The 14,953-nt window shown below is 34.6% G+C and overlaps 1 protein-coding gene across 1 annotated transcript in view; it reads left to right on the top strand.

The window, feature by feature from the left end:
- LOC108729345 (protein turtle) overlaps positions 1-14,953 on the top strand; it is a 243,709-nt gene that overhangs the window by 131,011 nt on the left and 97,745 nt on the right. Inside the window, exon 6 of the mRNA XM_018458406.1 lies at positions 2,572-2,723. Coding sequence (XP_018313908.1) covers positions 2,572-2,723 — 152 coding nt within the window. The remainder of the gene's footprint in view (positions 1-2,571; positions 2,724-14,953) is intronic.

Here is a 14,953-nt window from a genome sequence, read left to right as displayed (position 1 = left end):
TTTAAATGTGTGTGTAAGTTAAATCGATTTCCTCTTTACTGATCAGTCACTGAGAAAGCTGAAATAGGATTGAACTGTCTTAAAAGAGTTTAGTTAACTTTTTTCTTCGAGTAAAGTATAAAGTTTCAGGCGCGCGCAAAAATCAACTTTAGAATAATTTTTAAACTGATCACTACCTAATCTTTGTCGTAAACTTAAAAAAAGAATTAAGGAATCTCCTTTTATTTTTACACATAAAATTTGCAACATTTATATTAAAGTTAATTGTATTGATATTTTTATTAACTTTTATTTTCTAATGTTTGTTTCTTACCGTCTAGTATTTTCTAAGTTGTTTTTGAAAATTGATTAGTTAATTTCTATTTTAGATCTTTCAAAGCATTTATACAGGTTCTTGCAAACCTCTTAAACCTTAAGCGTCGCACTTAGGCGTTATTGTCGCAGTGTTCAACAGATAAAATGGCACTCCTCCTTGAACTCTCATTTCAAAAGTCATACGATAAACGCGCGAACGACTCGCGCGTTTTGAACGAAGTGTGCCTTATTGATTCGCTTCGTAATTCAATTAAAGCCACTCCATGCGCGCGAGTAATAATAGCGGCTCATTAAATCCCCCCGAAGAGGCGACGAAAGTCTTTGAGTTTGCGCTTCCATTTGAAAAGACGTTTGATTGGGAATACAAATTCGCAAATAGGGACTCACAAAAAATCGCGCTAATGGAAAAAGAAGAGCACGCAAATAGACAAATCAAAGGACGTAGTTTAAAGAACTTTATTGATAGCAAAATGCAAAATACATATCCATTTATAGTGCAAAATATAAAATATCAAAATTTTTTATAGTCACATAAATGTAAAACTTGATAATGGAAAGTTATGTAATAAATCGGCTTGCAGATATTTCTCAAAGGTGTAGATAACCGAATTAATAATTGAGAGATTAAATGAATGATGGTACGTATTACTTGCACATATAACATTACTATTGACAGTATAATGCGTTAATATTGAATATCTGAAAGTAGATTTAGAAAATCTATCTAAAATAAATACTATTACTTTTTAGAATTATTTAACTTTTAAAGTATTTTTGGCAATAAATTCAGTTTTAAATTCCATTAAGATAAGGGCATCATTATCTTTTAAGTGACGGCTTTAAATTAATTTTTACGTAAATTATAGGTTAAAAATTTGTTAAAACTGAGCACTATATATATTGATATCAGTCATATAAAATAGTTTACATGCATGTGCATGAATGTTTCCTTGAGATCACAGGGTTAGCATTTTAAGTCATCTACGTTGATTTAAAAAGATAACTAAGTTGGATGGAAGTGGGGTGTATGGAGTGTAGAAGAAAGTAAAACGATGAAAGGCAGACGTCTTCACTCGTCTAGGGATGAGTATAACTAAAAGTCTCGTCGAATTCTTCCCGCCTGCACACCTGACGACATGAATTTTGATTTGCAAATGAAATCCCAACTTCATCGGGAGTTTCGCGCCCGGCCGTTCTTTCTCGGTCGCCTTTGTTTTCGGCAGCTTTTCATAGCGAGCACCAATTATACGGACCTTCTTCCGATTCCTTTCATCTCAGTCCGTCTTCCATCCCGTTCCATTTTTTTCTCGATCTATTCGCCTTCCTCTTCGTCGTCGACATCGATCTGCATTTTCTTTTTTCCTATTAGTCGGGAACTTCCGCGGAGAATGTCGGACAGAAAAGGAGCCCGACATAAAATTCGCAAGCGAACTGAATTCTAATTATCCCGGCGTTTCTTTCGCGCGTTCTCCGCGTTCCGCTTCTTCCCTTTTTTTGCCTTGCGTTCGCCGGACCGCGTCCTTCGTTATGCGCTACCGCAAGTTGCAAAAAGCGTATTCTGAAAAGGGACGGAAGTGGAGAGACCGAGTGGAAATCAGAAAAGCGAGCGTCCATGCAGAGTCGCGCTTATGACCTGTACGTGATTGCCATTGAAATGCCTTTCTTATTGTGCATTGTGAATTATTTTGTATCAAATTGAATTATTGATATGAGTAGAGAGTCTGTATACAGGCTCTATTTATGTCAACAGTAAAAAGCAGTGTAAATGAAAGTCTATATATGTATATTATTAAAAGAGAAGAAAAAATACATTATTGAGAGAGAGAGAGAGAGAGAGATGAAGTTAATGTTATTCATAAATTTGAATAACAAATAAAATAAAAACTGTTTTAATCCAGTTTTTAAAGTTTAAGATTATTACACGGAACTTTTCTTGGCTACAGATTCTTTGATTGAAATTTGCAAGATTGAAATTTCAAACAAAAATATAATACAATTAAGCGGTGAAGACCATATTCACTTAATCGTATTACATTTTTTGTTTAAAATTTAATCTTCCATTCACTATAATATGTACTTCATTGTTATATCTATAAGTCTTTGTTGGAAATTTTATGATGAAATAATCAGGTTCGTGCATGAGAATGAACGTTTTATGAGCTTTGTTTTGATAAATAGTTTTGTTTTCTCTACAAATTGTTGACGCTACATAGTTTCGACGATATCGAGTAAATTCATAAAAACGGGTTCTTACAGTGAAACCGCTCAAGGTGGAGATATTGGGGAAGGAGGTGATCCTATCGGCAGGGAAGACATATGACGTGAAGTGTCAGAGCATCGGTTCGAGGCCGCCGGCGATCCTGACCTGGTGGAAATCCTCGAAGCAGCTGAAGGGACAGAAGAAAAACGTGAGTGATGCCAAGATCTTTCTTTCCTCCTTGCGTTTGCGCGGGGCAAAAACGTGCCGCTTCGAGTTTAATTGCATCTCGTCTACTTAACCGCTGTTTCGAGTTACGAGAAACGTTTTCTCGATTACACAAATCCACTCTCCTTTATTACGTCGGCTAACCTGGTTACCTTAATGAAATGAACCACTTCATTTAAACATGAATGTTTTCACAACGGCGTGGCGAACGAATTATTGCGGGCGATGAAAGTGTTATTTTAAAGCATTGTTGATTCAATTGGGGAACACCATTATCTTGCACCATAGATCTTGATTGCGTATTTTTGTAACAACTATTTTATTTTGTTTTCCTTGTTACTTTATGTAACGAACACACGCGATTCGTTTTATCAACATGTTACTTTAAACACAGAGACGTTCATGATGAAAGAACGCGCGAAGCGAAGGGAGATTGCTATCGCTATTTTTTCAATAAAAAAAAGATTGTTATTTCAGAGTAGATATTGTTAATTTACTTGGAGGCTATTATTATTTTATTTCGTATAACTCAGATTCCAATCAAAATCTTAATTTTCGCGAGTGCTATTTCAGTCCTTGTCCTCCGTATTACTTTTATATAACTGTATCGCGTCGCGATTCATTCTATCAACGTCTCGAAATTGAAATCTTCGATTCGCCGCCATCGCCATCGCCACCGCAATCGCCACACGAACAGATCGGAAATCGCAGAGTCTCTCTCCCTCTTTCTCTGTCGATTGCGATAACACACATCCTTTTGCAATATCAATCACGAGAGCTCGTTCATGGCGCCTGTAAAATCAACGTGGCGCGAAAAATCCGTCTCTCCTGTGATTAAACGAGGAATAATAGGGAAAGCGAGTTTGAAATAACGCAGGAAATAATGACGTCGGCGGAAGACGATGTCGCGCGCCGGGCGGTCTGCTTCTCACAAACGACAGATGAGAACCGCTTCCGGTGGATCGATCCTTCGTTGCACACTTCGCCCGTAGCGAAGTAAAAATAAAAATGACAGTGTTTCAATACACGAAATACTGCTAGAAGCCTTCACCCACGACGTAAATGGGAACTCGTAGAAATAAATTCAACTTTATCTCGCGCAATTTCTCCATAGATAGTTCGTCCTTCTTCTATCCTTGTATCCAGTTCTCTTGTATTTTCTTTCTTCCTTTCTTATTTTGAAAACTCCTTCGTTAATTAAAACATATAAGATGAAAGGGAGAAGATTTGTTGTCTACTTTATATTTATATTAAAAACGTTATCATGAAGTATTAGATTGGAACAAAAGTCCATAGCGTTATCAGCGTTAAAATTCAAACAGCTGTAAAAAATGAACAAAATTAAAATTAACAAAATAAGTTTCAATAAAAGGATTAAATAAAAGAAACATTTTGACTTTGATTGCTCATGACTTTATTAAAAAACGTATCCCAATTAAAAAAAACAAAAAGCTGAAATATCGCTCTATTGAATGGAAATATAATTGATAATTAAAAAAAAACGTAGACCTGATACAAATAAAATAGCGATACGAATTTTTGTTTCAATCTAATATTATATAAGCATTTCGTCTTCATTTAATATCTAAACAAATATCTATAGGTGGGAGTACACATGAACAAATTACATTCGCACGACACCGAAAATATATAGTTAGAATAGATAACAAATTAATTTATAACTGCAAGCGCGAGAAACAATTTGTCACGTATAATCATGGCATCAATTAGGAATCTTTGTTTATTCTCGCTATTTCCTCCGTTTGGATTATTTCGTACGTCGCGTCGTCTTAATTTTATTTTATCTGCATTACGAGACGACGTAAGAAAGGAATAAGCCGGACTTTATTTTTCTAAGTCGTTTGCCTTGTCGTAAGAAACAGCGATTTTCCAACGTCGTCGGAGCGATCTTGCGCGAGAATGCGGAAAGAAACGGGGTCATTGCGACTTTTTGCTCGAAGGTGGATCAGCTAGCAAGTTCGTAAGATCAGAAGCGTGTAACGAGCCCAATAACAAAAAGCCCACTCAACTTATATATGACGCTACCGAAAAAAATTAGGCCTCTCGTTCACCACTATACCGACAAAATTCGCCATTCCTTTCTTTTGCAAGTGGAAAAATGATGTCTACATAAATGGATTTCCGGTGGAATGGAGAACCTGACGAGGTTGTTTCTTCGGGACGATTAACCAGGGGAGATTGGACCCGCCCCTTCTTCACTATATATTTATCCACCCCGCGATAATTTGGAATTACACCTCGAGGCTACAGCCTGTATCATTTACGTCAGCGATTCTCAGTCGATCGTTCATGAAAGCTTTCCCGGGAATTTGTAATTAAAAGTTCTCTAACAATGTTTGCTTCAATCAAAACTTTTTCTCGTAAATTCTGTACGTGATAATTGAAATAATCTTATACGATTTGTTTCTTAATAGTTTAAAGGATGCTTTAATATACCTGTATTTTATTATTTGCATCTTAAATTCATGTTTACAAATTCATCTTAGCAAATACTGAATTTGTAACTTATTAATTTTCGAGACTAAATACGTAAATTAATGATGTATTGAACGACATTGAAACAAAAAATTATTTTTAATGGACGTCATATTGCTTGTTTGATAAAAAAAAGTAACATAATTCAAAAATTATCATTTTTTAAATAATGACGGGAAATCAGTTCTAAAAATGTATATTTTTTTTCGAAAAAAAAAAACGATACATTTGTAACTCTCTCAATTTATTGCTATATAGAAGACAAAGAACTCGCTTGTCCCTTGATCTAAAATTTGCAATAATTATATTTATAGAAAAGAGACATTTTTTTTTAACTATTAGATATCATGAAGGAATTTCATCGATGCTAACAACTCGGGAAACTTGTATAGTTATGCCCCACATTTTTCCTTAAAAGATTCCTTAAAATTATCTCAATTCAGAATTTTAAAAACGTTCTCTCCTAAAAAGTTACTGATTTTGAGACGTCACTCTTCTATATCAAGCAATACATCTGATTTTTATGAGAAAAATAATATCGGCCGCAACGTTATTGCGGTAATACACCGAAACAAAATAACTGCGGGAAATCGGGGCGACCAACAGTTTCGTTAGCACTTACTCGTACTCCAGTCTTGTAATAATAACACGTTGCGGGCGACAACGGGAAATAATCGATTTCCATTAATAAAAGACATCGTAAGCTACTTACCGAGCAAGTATAGCGAAGGATACGCGCCGTAGGTTTTTACGTTCGGAAATTGAATCCAAAAGTTTTGCTTGCTAAAACCACAGCGAATTTCAAACTGTTAAGGGACAACATGATGTTCGGTCGGAAAATGATCTCTGCCGCGGCGCGGCGCGGTAATATCCCGCTCGGACCATCCTATAATTAATTGGATCAGGGAAACTGTCTGCCTGATAATTACGATAAATCCTTCCGTGAGATATTACCTCGCACAGTGGTGATTATTTCCGGAATACTTTTCCCTCTTCTTCTCATTACACGTCCCAGCTTTGACGTTATAGGCTTCTTCTTTGTAACTGAACTTGCACGGTTCATCTTTTCCCCTTTTCTCTTCACAATGAAGAAAAGAGAGAAAAGACGAACCATGCAAGAAGTTCAGCTAAAAGGAACAGGCCTATTATGAGCTTGGTAATAGTACCACAATTGCGAAATCATGACGTGCAGATTTCTGACGCTTCGTATTAAAAGAAACCGTCTCTGAGGAGAAAATGAAAAGAATTTTTCATTTCGATAACGTTCTAAATTATTTCCGCGTTAAAGAGCCGCAAATTTCACTGAAATAAAGTCAGTCGGCGTTCTTTCAAATTCTCGTTATTGATTTTTACATTGTCACGCGTTCGCACAGCTAAGGCAGGATCGAGAATCGTGAGAAATGCGTTGGACAGCGACTGCGTCGGAGAAAAATTTCCGCATAAAGAGGAATGGCTCTGGAAAAAAATACCTACTCGACGATGCGGCAGGCGTGGTAGCGTGCCAACGACAGAGCGGATCGTAATTCTCGACGTGTTCTGTCTTACGTATTATCGTGGAGATCGTTTTTCGCGTCCGTTGGCATAACTTCAAGCCACTCTCGGGGCATCGGAAAATCTATATACCGATTTGCTTCCCTTTGAGGGGAGAATTTAATCCGATGCGGTTGGAGTTAGCAAGTGCGAGTCAATCAATGGATTGATCGTGGACAAAGAATCCTGCATCATGCATGAAATGCATATTTTATTTTCTTGTACATACGTTATGGAACGAACGTTAATATGCTATTATCGTTATTGTCGAAATATTATATTATTCAGTATTATGTTTTTATTATCGAAATACCTGTTTAATATATTATTAATCTGATTTTATTAATATTGAAATGTAATACGTATGTGCCAAATGCGCAGGACATCAAAACGTTTTCTTTTCGTTTGATCGAAATCGAGATAAACTTTATCAAAGTCTCGGTATCTCTCTGAGCTACTGAAACACGGATAGTAGCAATTTCATTCGGTCGCAATTCACTCGTACGATCCCGCACTAATTTCAGGTTCAATTACTTCCGAAAGACGTATGTTCGTCCATGCGCGTCGAAGAGCTTCACGAATGAAAAAGCACTAAAAGTTCCTTATTATGGATAGAGCTAAGCACCGAAACGTACTGCGAGAAAACCATCGTTTGTCTAATTATACGTTGTTGGCACCACATGAATCGTTTTTGACGATTTTTCCAATATTTGATTGAATTCTTTTAATCTTCTTCGCTTCTTTCGTTTACAAATACTCGAATTACTTGATGCCTGGGTTCGCTTCATGTATAATGCTCATGCGTTGAATTCTATACGTGGCAGATCGTAATTTCGATAGTAATTTTTACTGCAAGAGATATCCTTGTGTAAGAATTCAAAGAACTGTGCGCATTCGAACATTCCTTTATAACATCCATTTCGAACTCATTGCCAAGCTCGTTCTTTAAAGCGTCCCTTAAAGGAGATCGTCCCGGATATCAGATAATAGTCGGTAAAATCCTCGGGGATGAAACAGAGGCGGATAATCGCAGAGAAAATTCCTTGTATGTTGGCCAGACCGGAGCACGAAAGAAATCGGCTGCCGTCTTATAAATTCAGTTCGTCTTCCCTCTCGTTGGGACAGGTAAAGTCCTAACGTATTTGATCCTCTTCCCGCGGGATATGTTATAGCGAAGAAATATTTTACGCAGATATTCTTTCTACGATTTAGCGGATGGCCCCGCGCATTTGCGAGAATCAATAAGTGATTACTTTACCCCGACATATAATTGACAACAATATAGTTATATCTAGACATCGGATTTTTTATGCAAATAAAAGATGAAAATATACACAAAATATGCAAATATACACAATATGCACGAATAAATATGCATTTTTAAAATGATTTTCAATAAGGCATTTTTATTTTTTGATTTTACTTTCCAATCTTTTAAAAAAAATATGCAATTGTGCATAAGAATCCAATGTCTATGTTAACTTATATCTAATAATTTTTTTGCAATTTTTTTTATTTAATCCTAGAATGCTATCGATACGTAAATTTTAAGTGAGCAGTGTTAATGAGCGCTAAACTATGCCTTCAGTAGTCATCAGGAGGTCTAATCTGTCATGTTGAAAGCTAAGACAAGCAGAAATAAGCTATTAAAAATATTGTTTATTATATCAGTCTGAAACCTTCTAATCAGTATTATAATAGAGAGAGGGTGTGAAATGATTTCAATTTTTAAGCAGTTTTGTATTATTATATATTTTATTTAAGTGTTATGAGTAGATACAACAATATTGGATTACATACCTAGTCCACATCATTTCAAAATTGAATTCAATGTGTACTTCTTTTTTTCGTTTTAAAATAATAATTAGCTTATTTGTGTTTATGAAAATCTCTAAATCATAAATATTTGTCATTAAAAGTGTAAAATGTATAAAAAATTTTACATTAATTAAGAACAGCCTATTTCGTTATACATAAAATTTACGTGTCAATAGCAGTACTATCACTCAATAGCGATGGCATTCTAGAATTAAGTGAGATGGTATTTGTTTTAATATGAAAGATATAATGTTGCAAGCGACAAGATTTTTTTCTTTTTTGAGAAAATCTTCACCGTTCTTCGTTCTTTTTTTTTCTAAGATAATATAAGAAAAAATCTCATTGAAAATATAAGAAACATCTTTATAACAAAACACTCGTGAGAATCTTCTATCTGAGAAGGATTTTCTATACGCGAGCCGAAATGTATTTTCTTCTCGATTTTGTCGGCAGAAAAACGGAGAGTATATTTACGCAGAGGAACGATGAACCGAGAGATCTTTTATGAAGACTTCTACTAGAAGCCTTCAGAGAGTGATAGAATGTATACAGAATACTCCACACGTATTCTGCAAACCTGCAACTATCACTGTTTGATGAATTCGAAGTTGATTTTTGCTTGAAAGTTGCAGCGGAAACTCATCATTCCCAAGACTTCTTTCCTGGATTAAATCTTGTTTTTTAATCAATTTGTGTAAAATTTTATTTAAAATTTGATAAAGCCTATAAGTTAGAATCGAATTTGAAGAAATTCGCTTAACGTTTTAATACAGTTTCTCCAGGTTAGCTTTTATACCTAAATTGGAGGATAATACTGTATATCAGCATGTTCTGTTCAAACTACTTTAATTAAAACGAAAATGTTATTTCAATACAGAATAGCCGATGTACCGATCTCGTGTAAAAAAAAATAATCGACCCGGTCTTACTTTAATGAAATCAGCACGAGAATCAATGAACGCGAGCATTCGCATAACAGAATCGAGTCTGTTAATTCCGAGAACGAATTCAAGACAAAGCGACTACATGTCCAATTGTAGCATTAATTAGATATATGTGCTTTTAAATTATTTCCGTTAAAAGAGCATCATGATTACGGAAAATTTTTACCGATTGCTGTAATTTTTAGTAATTTAGTTGCCCTTTATTCGAATATTGTTTTAAAACAATCTGGAAATTAATTAAAATTGTTCGGGAAAAAAACTCAACAAAAGCTGCACGTGATAAAACATTATAATCTATTAATACTTAGGTTAGATAGATAGATAGATAAAACAAAGTAACGTTTTTTTTTCATTCATTATTGAATAATATGGCTATCATCATTTTATAATTTTTTAATATCTATTGGTTTATATAAAATACAGAAAAAGTTTACGCCACACACAAATTAATTGCAAAAACTGATAGAAAAATTAACGTGCGTTGCAAAAATGGGCAGATGATTTCAAAATTATTTCACCACAATTATTTTATCTTTCAGATTTCGATAATGTGATAAAATTATTGACACGGAAGATACTCGGTATCCAAAGCAGGATATCGCGAATGTCCGTGGACCTATCGAAACATTTTGACGTTTTACCAGGTGATTGCATCGAAAAGCCACGACTGTGTTGTCGAAACAAATAAATCATCAGCCATGTCAGAATCTTGTCGGCGCGATGAATGCCGCGTTCCGACCGGGAAAATTTTCATTAAACTGCCGGTCGTTAAATAACGCCGCGAATATTGCTGAAAGAAAATATATACATAAAAAAGAAGAGGCAGATGCATGTATACGCGCGGGGAGATGCATGAGCGGCCGGTCGTGATAATTTATCGGCGCGTCGATGCACCGGCGCGACTGAATTAATAGTTTCATGGGGGTGACAGACAGCTTGATAATAATTTATCGGCGCGTCCGTGTAATTGCAATCGCGAGCCATCTGGGAGCGTTGGATTGATCGGCATCGGTGTCATCAATAATCGTCGCCGACGAATGTATAATGATGCTCGAGGAAGTGTAGCCTCGAAAATCGGCCCGCATGAATTGCGTGTGGCATTTGTGTGCGTTTGCTAAACATGTTTGTCAACACGCGTCCGATCACTGGTTGGGACAACCGTATGTTTTGGGTAATTAATGACGGCGATGGTGATCACGATTGGCTATAGAAATATTTGTCCACATCGCGTCCACATCCCCTCCTCCAAATTTAATTGTGATTAGATGTGCGATGAATGTTGCTGATGTCGTTGTAATCAATTTCGAATATACATAGGATTTGGTTAATTTAAGAATCATTTTTTATGAACCTTTGTCGGAAATACCGTGAAAAATAAACTCGAGAAGAAAGATTCACTGTTATATTCATAATATCAAATTATATTGAATTATCTTTAATTATTTCAATAGGTTGTCACTGCTGTTGTTAATTTAACTAATGAAACAGTCGACTTAAGTAATTTAATTCAAGAAAATGTATTAAATTTGATTCGAGTTTATTATTTATTAAATGCATACGTTAATATAAATATTGTTTATTACTTTGAAATCTACCACAGAAACGGATTGATTTACATTTTGGCATACATGGAAATTACAAATAACACAAAATGTTGTTTAACTCAAAGGATTGGATTACTATAATGCTCCTTTTTGATATATCTAACAGTGTAACAGAGAGAGTGTACGTTGCGCATGAGAATTAATATCAATTTATGTACAGAATAATTCTTAGATATTTCACAACGCAGTATTGATAAAATCTGATCATCTGATTCATCTACGTCCAATGGAACTTTCTTACAAGCTTACTTTAATTTGACTCGGATCTCATTAAAATATCGCATTCACCGAGCGCGAACTTGCCTTGTTAGAGACTGTTATGGAAAGACGCGTTATAGAAAGGAAACATGAAATTCTTTGCTCGTTAATCGATTATTGGAAAAGCGTACAAAGAGGATATTCCATTAATCGAGGCACTCTTGCGCGACCAAACGACTCTCGCGGGAGATGCTGGATCGATCCGAATAAAATGGATAAACATGGAGTTGCGCTCTCCCTTCTCCCCTTCCCCCCTTTCTCTCTCTCCCCGAGGTTGATAGCCCAGCACTAGTGCACCGTTTTAAGGGAATTGCTCTGTGTTTAATCAGACATCGCCGGTTCTCTCGGGTTAAGGCATCGCCGTCGTCTTGATGGCGACGGTGACGGCGATGGCTCAGATGGCGACACCTAATTCGTGGAATCCATTAGTCTAGGAAAGAGCCCTCGCGGGCAACCACCCCTGCGCGTGTTTGGCCATCCACGAGAGTGATGGTGGCAACGAGAGTAACAGCGATAGCGCGACAATAATAGCCGACGCCTCAGTGCAGCGTCCTGACGCACTTAAGAAAAGACAAAAAATCTAATAAAGAAAGTAGAAGCTAATAAAAATCAATTCAGATTATATTGACATATTGGCATTATAGTATTCGTTGCTGATTAAATTTCATAAAATATATGATAGTCCTTATTCGAAATGTTATAATCATATATCAAACACAATCATATATCAAACACAAAAGCACCGGTTATTCTACGACTTTTATTTCTTATATTTGTTCGGTCGTGATCGAAAAAACATCTTGACTTATATATATAAATAATATATATGAATAATTTTGTAATATAAATTACAAAATTAATTCTCTCTCTCTAAATCTGAATCAGTGGATAATCACTGATATCAGTGCTAAGTATGCCACTGGTAATCAGTCAATAAAATGTGAGATCCCTAACTTAGCTGATCTTTATTATGTGATCTAACTAACCTTGTTTTAGTCCATAAATTCAATAAATATGGAATTGGAAGATTGAAATTAACATGCAAATATCAGTATTTTAGTTATATAGTGCTCTAACATTCTTCCCTTTCTCTCTAAATCTGAATCAGTGGATAATCACTGATATTAATGTCAAGTATGCCACTGGTAATTAGTGAATTAAATGTGAGATTCCTAACCTAGCTAATCTTTATTATGTGATCTAACTAACCTTGTTTTAGTCCATAAATTCAATAAATATGGAATTGGAAGATTGAAATTAACATGCAAATATCAGTATTTTAGTTATATAATGCTCAAATATTCTTTCTTTTTTAGTTAAACTTCACTGATTATCATTACCAAGTATGCCACTGAGTAATTAGTGACTGTCTACTAATTCAGATTTAGAGAGTTTTAATTGAACTTCACTAATTATCAGTGCCAAGTATGCTACTGGGTAATTAGTAACTATCCACTAATTCAGATTTAGAGAGCTTGTATTGGATATACCTACATGTTTATTTGATATTGATATTTAAACAACATATATTTTTATCTAATTATTATTAAACATAAAGTGAAAGATAAAAAAATAATTTTTTTTAACTAAATATAATATATTGCCAGAAATTAAGAATCAGTTTTTTAAAAATCTTAAGAATCAATTTTGTGTCTTACATATAAAGTACACGACAGTGAATAATACCTTTTCCGTGACAAGGTATAATCTTATCGCGTTACTTATGCTACCAGTGAATATAAATTAACCTTAAAACGTTTCTCACGCCTACAAACATGCACTCGGTCCCTATGTTTTAAATTAACTTGCTCGAAGATAAACATGCCACACATCTATTAAATATGCTATCAGGTAGAACAGACAAAAGACCCTTTGCAGCTACGTCATAAAATATTTATGGAAGATCCAAAAATCGGGTTTCTAATAGAAGTCAGATCTATTCCCATCTTTCTTATTTGCCAACTTTCCTAACGAATATTTAATGCGTCATAATTTTCCATTTCTGAAAATATAATATTTATGGCGATTAAGTCCGTGAATTAAAATTTCATTGAACCGCTTGAAATAGACCTAAAGAATACTTCTGAATTTCAAAGATTATTTAAAGTATTGAAGAGAAGAGATAGCTGAAAAAGTTACTTACATGGAAGTCGTTACCAGTCGTTAACTTTAAACGAATGTAAGCGAGGGAGGAACTCGGTTTAACATTGAAGCATCTGCAAACGACTTATGTAATCGCGTTTGTAGGTTACATCTTACAAAGTAAAAAGACGCCCTAAAGTAAATTCCGGCATGCATTTCGTTACGTAAAAGCCTCCACCAAGCAAATGAATTTACGTAAACTCCAGTACCTTCATCTTTTTTATCCGCTGTTGAAACATCACTGGACCATAAGACCGTCTTCGCGCTCGCCCGAGGTATATTGCTGGATTAAGGAATAGTAGTACACAAACGGCGTGGACGGTACGCAAAATGTGACAATCTCTCAACCATATTATTTTTACGGAATGTTAAATACGAGCGTATAGTGAGAAAAATACAGGATGTTCCATATAATCCATCTCAGACTTCCTTTAATTATACTTGGAATATTTCGAACGTACTGTTTTTATTTAGCTGTAAGATGTATATAGAAGATTATAAACTATTACTGTTCATGTGACGATGTTTTGTCATATAAAAGTTTGCTTATTAATCTTTAAATGGATAGGTGGAATGCCACCACACCTCAGGTATAATTTTTTTTTTAAACCTTGTTTTAGAAAAGGAAAATAAAAAGTATTGCTCAAATGCTCAAAAGTCTTAAAATTCATTTTTTTACACATTCATGCATCTCATGGGGGTATAACTAAAGTGAATTTAACTAATGTAATTATACTACAGAGAAAGACCAATTTTGCTGAATCTAAAAATGTAGCTTATAGATACAAATCTGAAGATAATTTTATTGAACCATCAAAATAATTACGTAGGAATCTCAAGTATAATGAGCAATGCTGCAAAAAGTTTGGACATTTTAGCAATTAGCTTGAGTGTTCTACATAATTATTTTGCGCAATTTAAGTGACTACATAGGTATAGTATTATATATAAATTTACATAATATTATTTAAGCACTTAAGATCTAGCGTGATCGTTAAAGGTCTTCTTTCCCTTCTTCTTATAAATTTAGTTTAACAAAATTATTTTCAGATTTATATCTAGCTAAATTTTTAAATACTTTAGCAAAACCTTTCCATATAGGAAAAAATATAACTATAATATTAAAAAAATTTTAAGAAATGTTTTGAGCACCCCATCTATCAACTTGCGTCTTCTTAAACCACCTACCTAAAGATTAAAACTGATTTCTGAAATTTGCAAAAACTAAATAGGAAAAATAAAAACGATATCAGGAAAAATATAAAAAATATATATAGATGTGTAGATTTAATTATTATATAAACATTTATTAAAGGTATATTTATAATATAAGAAGCTGAAATTATTCACAGATTCGGATTCAATTTCGGACAGAACCAATTTTCTCCGTAATAATTTCCACTAGATGGGCATCTCGGGCA

This window comes from Mycetomoellerius zeteki, unplaced genomic scaffold (assembly GCF_001594055.1).
Source record: "Mycetomoellerius zeteki isolate Tzet28-1 unplaced genomic scaffold, Tzet1.0 scaffold73, whole genome shotgun sequence".
In the NCBI taxonomy this organism is placed as follows: Eukaryota; Metazoa; Arthropoda; class Insecta; order Hymenoptera; family Formicidae; genus Mycetomoellerius; species Mycetomoellerius zeteki.
This window is presented reverse-complemented; position numbering and strand designations above follow the sequence as displayed.